A 15,800-nucleotide genomic window follows, 5' to 3' on the forward strand; every position below is an offset into this window, starting at 1 on the left:
GCGGCGGCCTCCGCCGACGACCCCGGGACGCCATGGCGCCGGCTAGGGGCAAAGAGGGCGAAGGGACATCGTGAGGGCGAGCGCCCGTGGTGGTCAGAGGGCGCGGGTCGCGGATTCCCAGCCCCTCCCCTGCTCCCCTTAGCGGTCTGGGGGAGGCCGTTTCTCCCGTCTGGGCCTCGGTTTCCCCGTCTGTAGGCTGGTGCTGATGGGGCCACTGGATCCCAGTCCCGATCGAGGGTCCGGGCCCGAGTTCCCAAACCGAGTTCTTTCCCGCGAAGGCCACGCCTTCTACGCGGTCTTCCAGGCCCATCTCAGACCCGGAAGCACAGTGGCTCGCGACTTGCTCAGGCGCCAGTGCCAGAGTCACAGAAAGGATGACAGTCCAGCTGGATTCGGGAGGGGGCACTCCTGGGGGGAGCGCTGTCACCAAAGAACATACCTGCGGGATCTGCTACCCAGCCGGACCGCAGCGTCTTCACCGTGGGAGCTGGAGGCTGCGGTCCCGACCAATAGGGGGGCGAGCTGGGCGGGCTCCGGCGGAGTCACGTGGGGCCGCTCGGCTACCAACCAGGAAGCAGGCTCTCAGCACCCGCTCTGAGGCGTGTGTGCGAGAGTCACGTGAGTGGAGGTGTCGCCAATAGAGAAGGGCTGAACTGGCTCTTCAGAGTGGTGCTGAGAGGAAAGTCTGCGGTGGACCAATAGGGGTTTTTAAAAAAAGGATTGCGTCACGTGTAACCAGTAATGAGGCCAATGGCAATGCCCGAGGACCCGGAAGCAGGGAAGATGTTGTCACGTGTGGCCAATGAGAGGAGGAGTAGGCCCGCCCCCTGGAGTCCCGGGCTCACGCGCGCACGGCATGAGCTCGGAGCTGGAGGGCGGGGCTTATTGAAAACACCAATGGAAGCGGGAGTAGGCGGGCTCGCGCCGCGACGTGGGAGGCGGAGCTTGCTCAGTCTGGCCAATGAGAGCAGGAAGCGCTGGGCGGTGCGGAGGCGCGCAAGGCCGGCGCATGGCGGATGCTGTGCTGTTCGAGTTCCTGCACACGGAGATGGTCGCGGAGCTGTGGGCTCAAGGCCCCGACCCCGGCCCGGGGGTGAGCGCCGGGCCCCGGCGGGTAGGGGGAGGAAGCGAAGGTCGCGACGAGAAGGCCTCGGGGAACGCCTGGGTTCGAGCCCCAGCCCCGCCCCGTTGGTTATCTGGCGCTGGCTTCCTTCAGTGTAAAGCGGGATGGCGACCGCGCCGGCCTTGCAGGTTATTGCTGCAGTTGAGCAAGATGACTCAGGGTGAAGCCCTCAGTTCAAGGCTTGAGTAAGCAGCTAGTAATTATACTGCTGTTATTGGACGAGTACCGAGACGCCTCCGTCATTCACTAGGTGTGGACCCGGTGACTTAATCTTCGTGTGCCTCAGTTTCCTCCTTTGTAAAGTGGGCATCATAACAGTACCTAAGTCCTAGAGTGGGGCATTTATTCATTCGCCATCCGCTTACTGAACGCCTGTTGTTTTCTAGGCACTTACAAGACAGACAAAATCCTTGTTCTCCTGAAGCTTACTTTTCAGTAGGGGAGTCAAGTAATAAATTGAAGGCGGGGCGCGGTAGCTCACGCCTATAATCCCAGCACTTTGGGAGGTCAAGGTGAGAGGATTGCCTGAGCCCATGGGTTCGAGACCAACCTAGGCAACTCATCTCAGCAATAAGTCAAAAAATTAGCTGGGCGTGATGGCACATGCCTGTAGTTCCAGCTGCTTGGGAGGCTGGGGCAGAAGGATTGCTTGAGCCCGGCAGGTCGAGGTTGTGGTGGCCATGAGCGTGCCACTGCCCTCCAGCCTGGGCGACAGAGTGAGACTGCGACTCAATAAATAAATAGATAGATAGAAAGAAATACGCCATCAGCTAGTGAGACGTTTTATAAATAAAACGAGTAGAGTCAGAAGAGGGATGGGGTAGTGGATGATGGGGGAGAGCCTTTCAGAGGAAGAGGAGGAATCAAATCCCTGGATAAGTGGGAGGAGGGGGAGCATTCCAGGAAGAGGGAACAGTAAATACAAAGCCCTGATGTAGGAGCATTCTTGGCCTCTTGGAAGTTGGTCCTTAGGAAGAATAAATGAATTCAAACATCCAACTTGGGGGTCCAGAGAGAACAAAAACAGAGAAAAGGTGCGTATATAGAACTGACTGTTGGACTGGAGATACCCTTCCCCTCCTGTCCTTGGACAACTTCAGGCTCCCTGGCCTTTAGACTCTGGGATTTATACTACAACCCTCCCCCCACCCCCCACCCTCAATTCTCAGGCCTCTGTCCTTGAACTGAAAGTTCCATCATGGGCTTCCCTGAGTCTGAAGCCTTCAGACTCGAACTGAGTCACACTACCAGCATCCTAGAGTCTCTAGCTTGCAGAGGGCCTGCTGTATGACTTTTCAACCTCCATAATTGCCAGAGTCAATCCCCCTTAAATAAACATCCTCTCACACCTCTGTCGGTCTATCTTCGGTTGACTCTGTCTCTCTGGAGAACCATGACTAATACAGAATGGAGGCCAGCATGGTAGCTCACACCCTCAATCCCAGCACTTTGGGAGGCCAAGGTGGCAGGATTGCTCAAGCCCAGGAGTTCAAGACCAGCCTGGGCAACATAGGGAGTAAGACCCTGACTTGAAAAATTACAAGGGTATAGAAGAAATCATTTTAAAAAATTGTTGGCTCTCTTTCTCTTACCTACTTTCTAAATAAACTATACTTTCCAATCTAAAAAAAAACCCATTGAAGCACTTAGTACATTGTCTAGGACATAATCTGCCCTCAAAACATGGGCGCTTTTGTTATAAAATCTGTAAGGGTGAGGATCTTCACAGAGAGTAGGCGCTTAATAAATGGGAGTGTGGTCACTTTTCATTATCATTACCATGACTACTGTCATCATCTATATGCAAGATGATTTTATTGGCTCAGGTTTCCTTCCCAGATGAACCCCCAGGAAGGTGTTGCTTGTTACTATCTCCATGTACACATTCTTGGATTTACAATGGGGTTATGTCCTGATAAACCCATCATAAGCCAAAAATGCATTTAGCTGGATGTAGTGGCTCATGCCTACAAACCCAGCACTTTGGGAGGCTGAGGTGGAAAGATTACTTGAGCCCAGGAGTTCGAGACCAGCCTGGACAACATAGTAAGACCTTTTCTCTGCAAAAAAAATCCAGAAAATGAAACAGGCATGGTGGCATGCACTTGTCCTCCCAGCTACATGGGAGGCTGAGGCGGAGGGATTACCTGAGTCCAGGAGGTTGAGATTGCAGTGAGCCGTGATTGTGCTACTGAAGTCCAACCTGGGCAACAGGGTAAGACCTAGACTCAAAAAAAAAAAAAAGAAATGAATACACCTAATGTCCCTAACCTTCCAAATATCATAGTTTAGCCTGATTTACCTTAAACATGCTCAGAACACGTTAGCGTACAGTGGGGCAAAATCACCCAATACAAAGCCTGTTTGATAATAAAGTGTTGAATATCCCATGTAACTTATTAATAACTACTGTACTGAAAGTGAAAAAAGAATGGTTGTGTGGGTACTTGAAATACAACTTCTATTACTGAATGCATATTGCATTCATTTTCCACTTGTAAAGTGAAAAAATAAGTCGGGGACTGCCTGTAGTTTCTTCTGAGTGTATTCATTCATTCAACAAACTTACTAAGACCCGCTAAGTGCCAGGCCCTGCAGAAGGCTCTGGGGCTTACTCAGTGAACCAGACAGAAATCCTTGTCCTCCTGGAGCTCTGTCATGGGGGTAGGGGGACAGACAAATAAATGAGCAAGACGACTGGTATGTTGGTAACTGCGGAAGAGAAAGTGCCTTGACCTGTGACTCTGGGAGGGGGTAGCAGTGTCAGCACCCATCCATCCTGGCTTTCAAGCCAAAAACCCAGGAGTCCCAACGTCTGCCTTCTCCCCCTCACCTCCAGCAGGCCCTGCCCATTCTGCTGTCTGGTATGTTTCCCATCTGTCTCCTCCTCTGCCCTTGTCCAGACTCCCTCCTCTCTGTCTCTGCTTCCTTCTCCTGGCTCATTTCCCCCTTTTTTTTTTTTTTTGAGCTGGAGTCTCACTCTGTCACCCAGACTGGAGTGCAGTGGCCGCTCCCGGCCACCGCAGCCTCGACCTGCTGGGCTCCGGCGATTCTTCTGCTCAGCCTTCCAAGTAGCTGGAACTATAGGCGTGCGCTACCATGCCCGGCTAATTTTTTGACTTATTGTAGAGATGAGGTCTTGCCAAATTGCCCAGGCGGGTCTCGAACCCGCGGGTTCAGCCAATCCATTCACCTCGGCCTCCCAAAGCGCGGGATTACAGGCTGAGCCACTGGGCCCGGCTCATTTCACCCTTTACATCTGCACCCAGTTAATGCCTATTCTTCTGATCTTGGCTCAGATGCCCCTTTCTCAGAGAAGCCCTCCTAGAGCCCCCAGTTGGATGTGGGTCTCCTTGATACGTGAGCCTACCTTCAACATTCTCACAGTCCCTGTCCTCGCTTTTTCCTTGGTAGCCTTCATCATATCAGTAAGGATGTACATGACTTATGTAGCCGTACGATACTTTGATTCACATCTGTCTGCCCTGCCAGACTGTACTCTGGGCTGGGCCCACATCTATGCTGATCACTGTGTCACCCTGGCATGTAGTGGGTCCTCAGTGTGGATTTGCAGAGGAAGTGAATGCAGACCCCGTGTTGGGGCGGGGACCGGGCTTCCTTTTGTCTTCTTTTTTTTTGAGTTGGAGTCTCACTCTGTCGCCCAGACTGGAGTGCAGTGGCCGCTCCCGGCCACCACAACCTCGCCTGCTGGGCTCCGGCGATCCTTCCGCCTCAGCCTTCCAAGTAGCCGGAATTACAGGCATGCGCTACCACGCCCGGCTGATTTTTTGATTTATTGTAGAGATGAGGTCTCGCCAAGTTATCCAGGTGGGTCTCGAACCCACGGGCTCAGGATCTTTTTGTCTTCTAACCAGTACTAGCTGCTGCCATGTGGAAGTGTTCCCCGTGTGGCTCATCACCTCACTCTCCCGACTTCATTTGATCCTCCTAGCTACCCGGAGAGGTCGGCATGCTCCTGTCTGCCTTATAAGAGAGGAAGACAGAGTTCCTTGCTGTCAGCAGCAGAATCAGGCATGAATCAAGCCTCCCGGCTCCAAAGCCTGTGCTGTAAACTCTTGCTGGCTTTTCCCAGTATGTTTTCACTCTCCAGAAGGATTTTAATGGGTTTCTCTGGTTAAGCGAGTATGGGAAACACAGGCTTACTCAGCCGTGCTTACCCAGGGCTTCCCTCAGCTGCCGCTGGGGTTCCGATGCTGGGGTCCCATACCAGAAACGCTGCTGGGATGTGGCCTAGGCTTCAGAAAGCTCCCGGGTTGCTGTTGGGTGCAACTGGGGTGAGAACTGCACCGTTTTCCCACACTCCTGCCCCGGGGAGCCCTGTTTTCCAGGGGCCTGTCATAAGAACCAGCTCCATTTCCTCTGTTTCTCTTTTGTTCCTGGCCCCCCTCCTCTCTCTGGTGCAACAAGTGTTCCTCTGAGCCAGGCACAGCCCTGTTTCTTAGGGTCTTATGTCCCCAGCACAGTATCTTATCTGACTTAATCCTCAGGACAGGACAGGCCTCCGAGATGGCTGTTATTTTCCTGTTTTACAGAGGAGGGACTGTGGGAGGTAAGGACTTCCCGAGGCTGCACAGTAACAGTCAAAGGACAACTGGAACTCAGGCGTCTGGCTCTAGAACTTATTGGTAGCACTGGGTCTTCCCCACCCTCCAGCCCCGGACCTCCTTGATGTCAGAGTTGGTGGTTCCTTCACCTCTGTCCACAGCACAGGTACCCGGGAGCCACAGCCAGTGTGTAGGGCTTTTGTGGTCTCCTGTCCTGCTTGGTGTGGTGGCTGTTCATGGAAGTTGAATGGGTTCTCCTGAACTGTCATAGATTGGCATGTGGGAGATGAACCAGAGGCCTTTGTTCTCTAAGCAGGAAAAACCCTTGAAGGAAGAGACTGTGGCTTCTCTACCTCAGAAGCTTTGAAGATAAGGAAGGGGAGCTGGGCATGGTAGCTCACAATTGTAATCACAGCACTTTAGGAGGCCAAGGTGGGAGGATCACTTGACCCCAGGAGCTCGAGACTAGCCTGGGTAACATAGATCTTGTCTCTACAAAAAAATAAAAAAAATTAGCCCAGTATGGTGGCACATGCCTGTAGTCCCAGCCACTTGGGAGGCTAAGGCTGGAGGATCGCCTAAACCCAGGAGGTCGAGGCTGCACTCCAGCCTGGGCAACAGAATGAGACTCTGACTCAAAAAAAAAAGATAAGGGGGCCTTTGGGCAAAAGAGTGAATTCCTTTGAGTTCGCAAGTGAAGAGTCAGAGCTGACCCTCCACTGTGAGACCAGGCCCTGGCAGCCTTCATCTACCAAGCCCAGAGAGTATGTTGGCGGCCCCTGCTCTGAGGAGGGCTTGGAGTGGGTGCTGCAACCATCAGACACAGTCCTTGCCCTCAGATGAGAGCCCAGAGCCTGTTCCTGGTGGAGTGGTGCTCTACATCTGAGGCCCAGAGCCCAAGGCCTGGCTGAGAACTGGGGCTTCATCCTGAGGACAGTAGGAGCCATAGAAGGGCTTAAACTGAGGTGTGCCCAGCTCAGGTTTACATTTAGAAAGACCTCCCAATGGGACCAGATGGTGATTGGGCTGGGGAAGGGCGCTGCTGTAGGAGCCCTGGGCAGAGGCCATGCCGAGCCAAACCTGGGACTGGGCTGGGAGGTAGGACTGAGTGATCTGAGAGTCTAGTGGGCTGAGGCAGGATTTGGGGTTGTTCGGGACACCCTGGACAAGATGGGAGAGTGGAGGGGGACAGGGAGGGAGCAGCTGGCTCTGTGGCTCCCACACCTCCTCACCTATGCACACTTTTTTGTTTTTTTCCCAGGCCGTTCATGTTGGGGGAACCAAAACTTGTCTTTTCTCTCTATGCTCTTTTTTTTTTTTGAGTCAGGGTCTCAGTCTGTTGCCCAGGCTGGCGTGTAGTGGCATGCTTACAACGAGATGATCACAACTCACGACAGCCTCGATCTCCTGGGCTCAGGCGATCCTTCCACCTCAGCATCCTGAGTAGCTGGGACTCCAGCACGCCACCACACCCGGGTAATTTTTCTGTTTTTTGTAGAGACCAGGTCTCATTGTGTTGCCTAGGCTGGTCTCGAATTTCTAGAATCAGGTGATCCTCCCACTCAGCCTCCCAAAGTGCTGGGATTACAGGTGCGAGCCACCATGCCCGGCCTCTCTGCGCTTTTCTTAAGGCAGAAACCAGGGCTACTGCTTCCCTGGGTTCCCCACTCCGATTTGTGCCACTTCAGTCCAGAATGTTCTCCATTTCTCAAGGCTCTTGGGGTGTGCCGGGTTTGCTTGTTTCCCACGCATCCTCCTGAAGCTCCCCCTTGGGTTTGTCTGAACGTGCAGGACATTTTCCTCCTGTGACCTCTTGGATGACTTTTCCTGCTGTGTGTTCCCTATGTCCTTTGGGCTTTCAGAAGGGTGTTAGACTCTTTGGATCACTTCCACGCATCTTACAACTTTTCTGTCATTTTTTTCTCCCTTGTGTTTTTTTTCTCACCAACCTGGGACATGTTATCTGTCTTCCAGAGTTGTCTATTATTCAGCTCCCTTGTTAAAAAGTGTTTATTTTGGCCACCGTGCTGCTCATTTCCAGGAACTCTGCTTTGTGTCTGATTGTTCCTTCCTGTTTGGAGGACGCCATTAGCACAGCACTGATAAGACCCCTTCTCAGAGGCGTCCCCTCTCTTCCTTGCATTATGTGTTTCCTTGCAGTCGCTGTTGTGTAAACCCAGCCGAGGCAGGCGTGGTAAGCCCAGAAGTGCAGGCTCTGGGCTGGGCTCTGGTAGATTCCTGTGAATGGGAGAGTCCTTGCCTGGCCATCCCTTCTGTTTTCAGAATGATGCAGCCTTAATCTCTGAAGAACTTTTGTGTGGATACATGGGCGTGGACACCGAGTCTGGGGAGACTGGCCGTGATGGAGACAGGTGGAGGCCTCTCTTCCTTTTCCTCCTCCACCTGACCTACTCCGTCACCTGCTCACCCTCTGCCCACTTCCTCTTCCCACCCTTTGTCCTTGTTCCCCACCCACTGCTCTGCCACCTCCAGTCTCTTCAGGTCAGCAGAGATCTGACCTGATGGGCCTGGGCCCCCGTGGAGGGCCAGGTGCAGTGGGACCAACAGTCACAACAGCCGCACATCGAGCTGTTGTCGTGTGCTGTTCACACCACCACGATGAGCAGGGACTGTCATCAGGCCCACTGCACATGTGGGGAAACTGAGGTACTGGGTGGTTGGACAACCTGCCCAAGATCATGTAGGCAGTAAATGGTGGAGCTAGGATTCAAACCCAGGCAGCCTGAAGTTCATGGTAGGAAAACTTGAACTTGCTGCAAGCCCTTCCAGACTCCCCTGCACACCCTCGGTGGGACTGACAGCCCATGCTGACTCTGTGACCTCATCAGGCCCGGCTCGCTCCTCTGGGGGCCACTGTCCTGGCTGAGCCCCGAAGTGCCTTCCCAGCCCGCTCCCTCCTGCTCCTCCCTCAGATGCAGAGTGTGGACAGGAAGCGCACCAGCCCAGGTGAGGGCACACAGAGCACAGCCCGCCTGTGACTGCAGTGAAGCTGGCCACTGCCTCCTTCGGCCTTGGCCCCTCCAGCAGGGCAGGGACTGGGCCTGCAGCCCACCCTGGCGGGCATCCAGGCAGCATGTGTTGCGCCGACTCAGGTTGACTGCACTTGCCTGCCAGGGAAAAGGCACCCTCTGTAGCCTGTGGCCCCCTCCCCGGCCCCTCCCCGTGCACACCCTCTGCCTGGAATTCCATCCCACTGGCTGCCCCTCCACCAGGCTGTCAGTTGGCGTCACCTGGGCCCTGTCACCCCCCCGCAGGCACAGTAGATGAGCTCCCAGATGATATCCAGGGAATGTCTGTGGGATGGATGAGGGATGCTGGGAAGTCCTCACGTGCAGGACACAGACGCACTCGGCCAGAGTGGAACCTGAGTCCTGCCCTGGGAGCTGGCCTCTGGGTGGAGGCCACGGGAGCCGCAGCCATGAGTGGCGAAGGCTCACCGACGCCAGTCTGCTCCAGGTGCTGGGACGCGTCGGCCCACAGAACAGAGCCCCTTCCTCCTGGGGTTCTTCTTGCTGAGGGCTTCATGTCTGGTCACCCGGGGCTGCCTCCTCATTTGACAGACTCAGGCTCTGAATGATGGTGACGGTGATGCTTCCTGAGCACGACACAAAGCACTGGGGTTGTATTTACCAACCCCTTACTCAGGAAGATCCCAGGAGGTAGCTGCTACTACCAACATTACCCTGCATTTTTTTTTAAGATGGAAAAATGTAGTTCATTTAGAAAGTAAATAGAGGGAGGAGATTCGCCTCCCCAAGGTAGGGGAGGGGGCTAAAGCTTAGGAAAACATGGCCTGGCCATAGCTCAAAGAACACATGGCCAGACCACAGCTTAGCAAGGCAATGGCTTTTTTTTTTTTTTTTTTTGAGTTGGGGGTCTCACTCTGTCGCCCAGGCTGGAGTGCAGTGGCATGATTACAACTCACCACAGCCTCAACTTCCCGGGTTCAGACAATCCTTCCATCTCAGCTTCCTGAATAGCCTGGACTACAGGCACATGCTGCCATACCCAGCTAATATTTTTTTCACTGTGTTGCCCAGGCTGGTCTCAAACTCCTGGTCTCAGGTAGTCCTCCCGCCTTGGCCTCCCAAAATACTGGGATTACAGATGTGAGCCACTGCGACCGGCCACCCTCCTTTTACATGTGAGAAACAGAGGCACAGGCAGTCAGCTGCTGCCCCAGGTCCCACACCTGGTGGGTAGGCGGATCTGGACCCAGGTGGGTGGCACTCAAGCCACGGGTCAGTGCTGCTGTGAGGGGACCCACAGACAGGTACCTCCTCCCACCCGTGTCACCACACAGACAGTGCAGATATGTTCCCTCACCTGCCTCTCACACCTGCAGTCTTCTGCACGTCATTCACCATGGGGTTCTGCCCCGCACCTTTCCTGTGTGGCCGGCCCTGCCCTGCCTGGGGACGCTGGAGGAATGCAGATGGGGGTCCCAGCAGGAGCGCCAGTGTAGGCCCACGGGCAGCTGTTGCCACCCCAGTTGGTGGGGCAGGACAGAGCAGGGCACCTTGGCTTGAGATGTGGGTGACCTCTGCTCAGGGCCCCGTTCTCGGTGTTCCCACCAGGCTGGCCTCAGCCTTGCTGCCTGTGTGATACCCATCACAGCCATGGGTGTTATCTCACCCGCCCACCTCTCTGCATCTGCCAGGCCTTGAAAGGCGGCTCTGGGCAAGGATTCCTTAGGTGGGTTCTTCCTAATCCTCTGAGCCCCACTTTCCAGGTGAGAAGCACAGCTGACCCTGTGGGGCTGTTAAGGTTAAACAAGAGCGTTTCTAGAAAGCACCTGGCACATGGCATACTGCAGTGTCTCAAAGAGCATCATTTTGTTATAACGTCGATGAGAAGAAAGAGTCCTGGGCCACCATGTGTGGATTTGGCACGGGCTCCCCATGTCTGCGTGGATTTCCTCTGGGCCCTCCAGCTTCTTCCCACGTCCCAAAGATGAGCCATTAGGTTCGTCAGTGCGTCTGTGTGACCCAGCGTCAGTGGGGGGGAGGCTTGTGTCTCCGATGGGTGCGTCCTGTCCAGGCAGGCTCCGCCTTGGTCCTGAGCTGCTGGGGCGGGTCCTGGCCACCACCCCTTGAGCTGGAATAATTGGGTAAATAATTATCTTCCTTTTAAAAACATCCTTTCTTTCTTTCTATAGCTTATATTTCGGTGTTTAGTATTATAAGTGTTTTGGGTCTTTTCTAAAAAGCTTGGTGATGTTTTTGTGACCAAATATATACCAGACTTCACTCATTTACATGGATTAGCTGACGTAAAAGTGGTTTCCTGATGCGTTGTGCTTAAAGTCCCAGTCTCCAAGGACCCAGCGATGCTGTCAAGTGAGGATGTACTGCATGCTCGAGTCCTGAGTCTTCACGTGGTTTGATTTGGTCGGCATCTGTCCATTAAGCACCTCCCACGGGCTGCAGGTAGCTTGGTCAGCCTAGATCCCCGCCCCACAGAGCTGTCCTCATCCAGAGGCAAGACAGAGTGGGCAGGGCTGGGGCAGAGGACACCGTCCAGGAGGGGGGAGAGGGAGGCCTCCAGGAGCTGGGCAGAAGGTGGAAAGGCCCAGAACCTGAGCCTTCCCTGCCCAGTGAGCGAGTGCCCCTGGGGGCAGAGAAGAGGGCAGTGGAGGTACAGCTAGCCCCACCCACGGAGGGGAGGACGGGGTAGGGGGCTCAAGCCTGGTGCTGTGGCCACTTGAGAGGAGCCAGTGGTGGGTGGGCTTTCTCCCTCCTGGGTTCTGCACCCCCCTTCTCTGTTCTCCCTCTTCTGTTCTGCCTGGCTTTCTTTGAGAAACACAGCGCCTCACACTGCTAAGCGTCCTGAGATTTCTGGTGCCCGCAGCCTGGGCCTCCCTCCCTCAGCTTGTTCCAGGTCACCCAAGCAAAAAAAAAAAAAACCACGAATGCCTCCTCTCCTCCAGCCATGCTGTCCAGGCACGCAGGCACATGGAGACTCCAAGTCCAGCCTCCTGCCATCCCTGCTGCCTGCGCCCTGGCTCCACCAGCCGAGTCCCCTCCTTTGTGAACCCTGGCCTGCCCTCCAGATTCCACTTGGCCCCCACCGCCTTCCCTGAGCCCCTGTCTGTTTCTCCCAGGGGTCTTGACTGGTATCTTAAGGCAAGTGATCATGGTTGACTCCCTCAGCGCCCCCATCTGTGGCCCAGCCCAGGGCTCTCACCATGAGCCCTTGCAGGGGTCACTTGGAGCATCTTGGGTGGTCTCAGTACCCACTTCACAGGGCCTTAATAGGATTCACACTGAAAGCGCTTGCAGTCATGAGGGGTGTTATCAGAACCCTTGACATACCAGGGGAGCCCGGGGAAGACCCCCGTTGTTCTTGGAGCTGATGGGGATTGGGAGAGCCTGAGAGGTCTAAGACCTGCCCCCCCCCCAGCCAGGCTGTGTCCCTCCCCTGGGTCTCCTCACTCCTGATCTGACAGCATAGGCAAGTTGGTCTTGGGGTCACACCAGGTGGCTCCCCTGGAGGTGGCTGAAGGCCCCTTAGCCTCTCTTCTGTGGTCTTCTAGGGACGGAAGATGAACCTGTCGGTCCTAGAGGGCATGGGCTTCCGTGTGGGCCAGGCTCTGGGCGAGAGGTGAGAGCTGGCCCCTCCTGCCTCCCCACTCCCTGGCTGGCAGGACCCAAGGTCGGGTCCCATCCTGGGCAGGCCCGGGGTGGGGGGGAGTGTCACAATACTCTGTGCGGAACAAGCCTGGCTCCCTCCCTTTTCTGGGGGGCCCCCACCCCGCCCTGCCCCTCAGCCTCAGCCTGGCCCAAGGGTTGGCTCCTGCCCCACCAGGCTGCCCCAGGAGACGCTGGCCTTCAGGGAGGAGCTGGATGTCCTCAGGTTCCTGTGCAGAGACCTGTGGGTGGCCGTGTTCCAGAAGCAGATGGATGGCCAGCGCACCCATCACCAGGTGGGTGAGCCGGGAGAGGAGACTGGCAGGAAGGCTGTGGCCCGGAGGCCGGTAGGAGCCCGGGTTTCCCTCGGCATCCAAGGCCCATCTTGGGGGCTCTGTCGGATCCTCCAAGGCCCACCAGGAGCCTGCAGGGGGGCGTGGGGGCCATTTCCAGAACTTCACCAGCCTCCTGGGATCGGGCCTGGCGTGCACCCAGAGGCCTGCCAGCACCTCTCCCGGCATGACGCCACTTGGCTCAGGCTGGCCCCGCCTCCCATCGAATGCCCTCATGGTGCCAAGCCCCACACAGCCTAGAAGGCCAGGACTATGTCCCTTGGGAGTCACAAAACCCGAGGCAGCACCCACACTCCCCAGGTCAGAGGCCTCAGGCCCTTCCACAGCTGTGGGGATAGGCCAGGGCCCTGTGGTTTTGAGGCCAGGGTCCTCCTAGACCTCAGCCCGAAGGGCAAGGGCACTGGGTCCTGGCCTCCCCTTCCCCCACTGGCCTCTCCTCTGCCCCCAGGGGACCTACGTCCTGCAGGACAGCAGCTTCCCCCTCCTCGTCCCGATGGCCTCGGGCCTGCAGTATCTGGAGGAGGCACCCAAGGTAGGGGTGAGGGCTGGGGCTCCCTCCACAGCCCCCCGCCCCATCTGCCTGACTCCTGCCAGAGCGAGGCCTCTCTGCAGGCCCAGGCCCCAGTGCCTCCCTTCCCACTGCAGTCTGTGTCCTCTGCCCAGTTCCTGGCCTTCACCTGCGGCCTCCTGCGAGGCACCCTCAGTACCCTGGGCATCGAGAGCTCCGTCACCGCCTCCACGGCAGCCCTGCCCACTTGTGAGTCACAGGGAGGGGGATTCTTCTCGACCCTTGAGTGTGCCGGGACTCAGAGCTCTCTGTCCTGCTCTTTCGTGGGTGCCGGGAGGTGGGCCAGGCTCCACTCACCTGCTCAGGCCACACAGCTGGTGCAGGCCCATCCGTGCCCCTGACTCCGTGACCTCCCCAGCCTGCTTCCCTGGGGCTGCCAGCCCTCAGGAGAGAACCATCTCGTAATTTCGAGATCTCTTCCATGCACGGGAACCCAGGTGGACACAAGAGAGATCGGTGATGGATTCTTCGATGGGAGGGCTTCAACTTGAACCTGCGTGACAGGGTGTCCTCTGTCCGGCTGAAGTCCCATTCCTACCTGGGGGCAGCATGCCCCAAAGCCTGAAGCCACACTGCCTCCCATACCACCCCCAGCTCTGCTGTCCTCTGTGGGTTTCCCAGGCCTACTCATGGGGGACCTGGGGCCCCAGCGGGCAGGACTGGGCAATACATACCACAGAAGCCTGTGCCGGGCCCTTCCCAGGGCCCACACATGGCCTTCATGCCCCTAGTTACTCACGCGGCCCTGGGATGTAGGCCAGATGGGCGGGAGCAGCACCTCTTTGGCCAGTGAGGACACTGGGGCCCAGCCCAGGCCACCCAGGCTTTCCATGCAGAGCAGAGGATGAATAGCCCTCAGCCGTCAGGGTGCCCTGCTGCTGCTCCCCAGATCCCAGCCTCAAGCTAAAGCCAGCCCTTCTCTTCCAGGTAAGTTCCAGGTGGTGATCCAGCAGCCTTGAGGACCCCCGGTCAACCCTCACCCCCCACAGGAGACAGCACACACCGTGATCGGGGACCCCAGGCCACTGCCTTTGGGGGTGGTCTTGGGGTTGGTGCTGTGGATCCTAGGCTCGGAATCACACGTGCTCAGGAAGTGGGTGTCAGAGGGAGGTGGGGGCATCAGGGGAAGCAAAGGGGTCCCAGCCACCGTGGGACTGGTGTGGAGGGTTTCCGCCTCAACATGTCCCTCCCTGGCAGACGCTCAATAAAAGTTCTTTGTGTGGAATAGATTCAAAATGGGGGTATCCATGGAGCAGCCATCACAGGTCCTATGGAGGAGGGGGAGCACATTCCATGGCTCCCCACCCCCGGTCCCCTCCCTTCCAAGCCCCTTGAGCTTGTCGCCTCCCTCTTCACATACCTGGCAGGGTGAGGTGGTCCCCAGCACGGCGGGCTCACTGGTGTCTCTGCCGTGTCACCAAGTCTGGGTCTGCCCTCTGCCCAGCAGGACGCACAGAATGGAGCCTCTCTGGGGAGCAGGGGCGGGCTGGGGCCGCCAGGGCCGAGGACGGATGGAGGGAGGCCAGACATCCTCCTCCCTCACCCTCTACATGAGGCATGCGTGCTTCACGTGCCCGTCAAATGCAAGTCCTACCCAGAGCGGTGCCTGTCCCTGGCAATGCCAGCCTTTCTGCCCGCACCTGCTACCTCCTCCCATCTGCATTTGTAGCAGCTGGGGACCTCACACACTTGGACTTGTACCTGGGCTCTGCCACCGGCTGCCTGATGTGGGTAAGTACCGCAGCCTCAGCTGTAAACTGAGGCTGGGGATGGGACCCAACTGAAAAGAGGAAGGGTTCCCTTGCTAAAGACAGTCCAGCGGCAGGATCTCAGCCCCTGTAGGGTCTGGCCCACCCACCCTGTCCAGCCCTGCTTTGGCCTCCCCCATCACAGCCCTGATCGGCTCCTGCCTCTGCTTGAGCCGGCCCTTGCCTGGCTGGCTCCCCTAACTGCCACTCCCCTCAGCGTCCTGCAGCCACCTGGCCTATGCTGACCCCTCACCTTGCCCCGTGGCCATGTGGTCTCCCGTTCTCTGCCTTGCAGCCCTGGACAGCCTCGTCGTCCCCCCCGCCCGCTGTCTCATTTACGTTGGGACACACTTCCTCTCGGGTCCCTCTAGGCGCCCCCTCTGGGTGCTGGTCCTGCCCGGCACAGAGCCTGGCACTTGGGAGCCCTGGGCCGGTGTTTCCTGGGAGAATTGGAGATACTCAGCCCGGATGGATGGTGGGGGTTGGTTCGGGTCACCATAGGCTCCCCCACACTCAGACACACCAGCCCTTCCTCATTGGGTGCAGAGGCGCCTCATGGGCCAGGGAGAAGCCTTCCCCAAGGAATCGCCTTGAAGGACCACGGGGGAAAGAGAGCCTGACCGGGGGTAAGGAGGGAGTCTGGCTCCCACCCTAGGGGCCAGTGTCTGATCTCCAGACAGAACCCTCGAGGGGGGCCGCCGCGCCCGGCGGGTTCCCTGTGTCCTGCCCTGGGTGCTGTCGTGGTTGCCCCCCACCCCCACCTCGGGATTTGCCCCCTCGCACAGCAGCCCTG

At 57.0% G+C, this 15,800-nt stretch overlaps 1 protein-coding gene across 2 annotated transcripts; it reads left to right on the forward strand.

Moving 5' to 3' along the window:
- Window positions 1–996: 996 nt before the first annotated feature.
- TRAPPC6A (trafficking protein particle complex 6A) lies at window positions 997–14,489 on the forward strand. 2 transcript variants are annotated; one of them, XM_008051756.1, is made up of 6 exons: window positions 997–1,093; window positions 12,245–12,312; window positions 12,517–12,634; window positions 13,140–13,223; window positions 13,355–13,448; window positions 14,187–14,489. In XM_008051756.1, the coding sequence occupies exons 1-6, from the start codon at window positions 1,010–1,012 to the stop codon at window positions 14,216–14,218; spliced, it is 480 nt and encodes a 159-aa protein (XP_008049947.1). In that variant the 5' UTR covers window positions 997–1,009; the 3' UTR covers window positions 14,219–14,489. The 2 variants fall into 2 exon arrangements, with proteins under 2 accessions (XP_008049947.1, XP_021564940.1); XM_021709265.1 differs by having other exon boundaries at window positions 1,010–1,147.
- The last annotated feature ends 1,311 nt before the right edge of the window (window positions 14,490–15,800 follow it).

The sequence above is a fragment of the Carlito syrichta genome, unplaced genomic scaffold (assembly GCF_000164805.1).
Source record: "Carlito syrichta isolate Samal-C Ts95f unplaced genomic scaffold, Tarsius_syrichta-2.0.1 Scaffold67556, whole genome shotgun sequence".
NCBI lineage: Eukaryota > Metazoa > Chordata > Mammalia > Primates > Tarsiidae > Carlito > Carlito syrichta.

Excerpts from the sequence above, each read along its gene's own strand:
- TRAPPC6A (XM_021709265.1), top strand. The coding sequence starts at position 1,010 with ATGGCGGATGCTGTGCTGTTCGAGTTCCTGCACACGGAGATGGTCGCG. Across the intron at positions 1,148-12,244 it reads GCGAAGGTCGCGACGAGAAG|GGACGGAAGATGAACCTGTC; the intron begins GCCTCGGGGAAC and ends GTGGTCTTCTAG. Across the intron at positions 12,635-13,139 it reads GCCAGCGCACCCATCACCAG|GGGACCTACGTCCTGCAGGA; the intron begins GTGGGTGAGCCG and ends CTCTGCCCCCAG.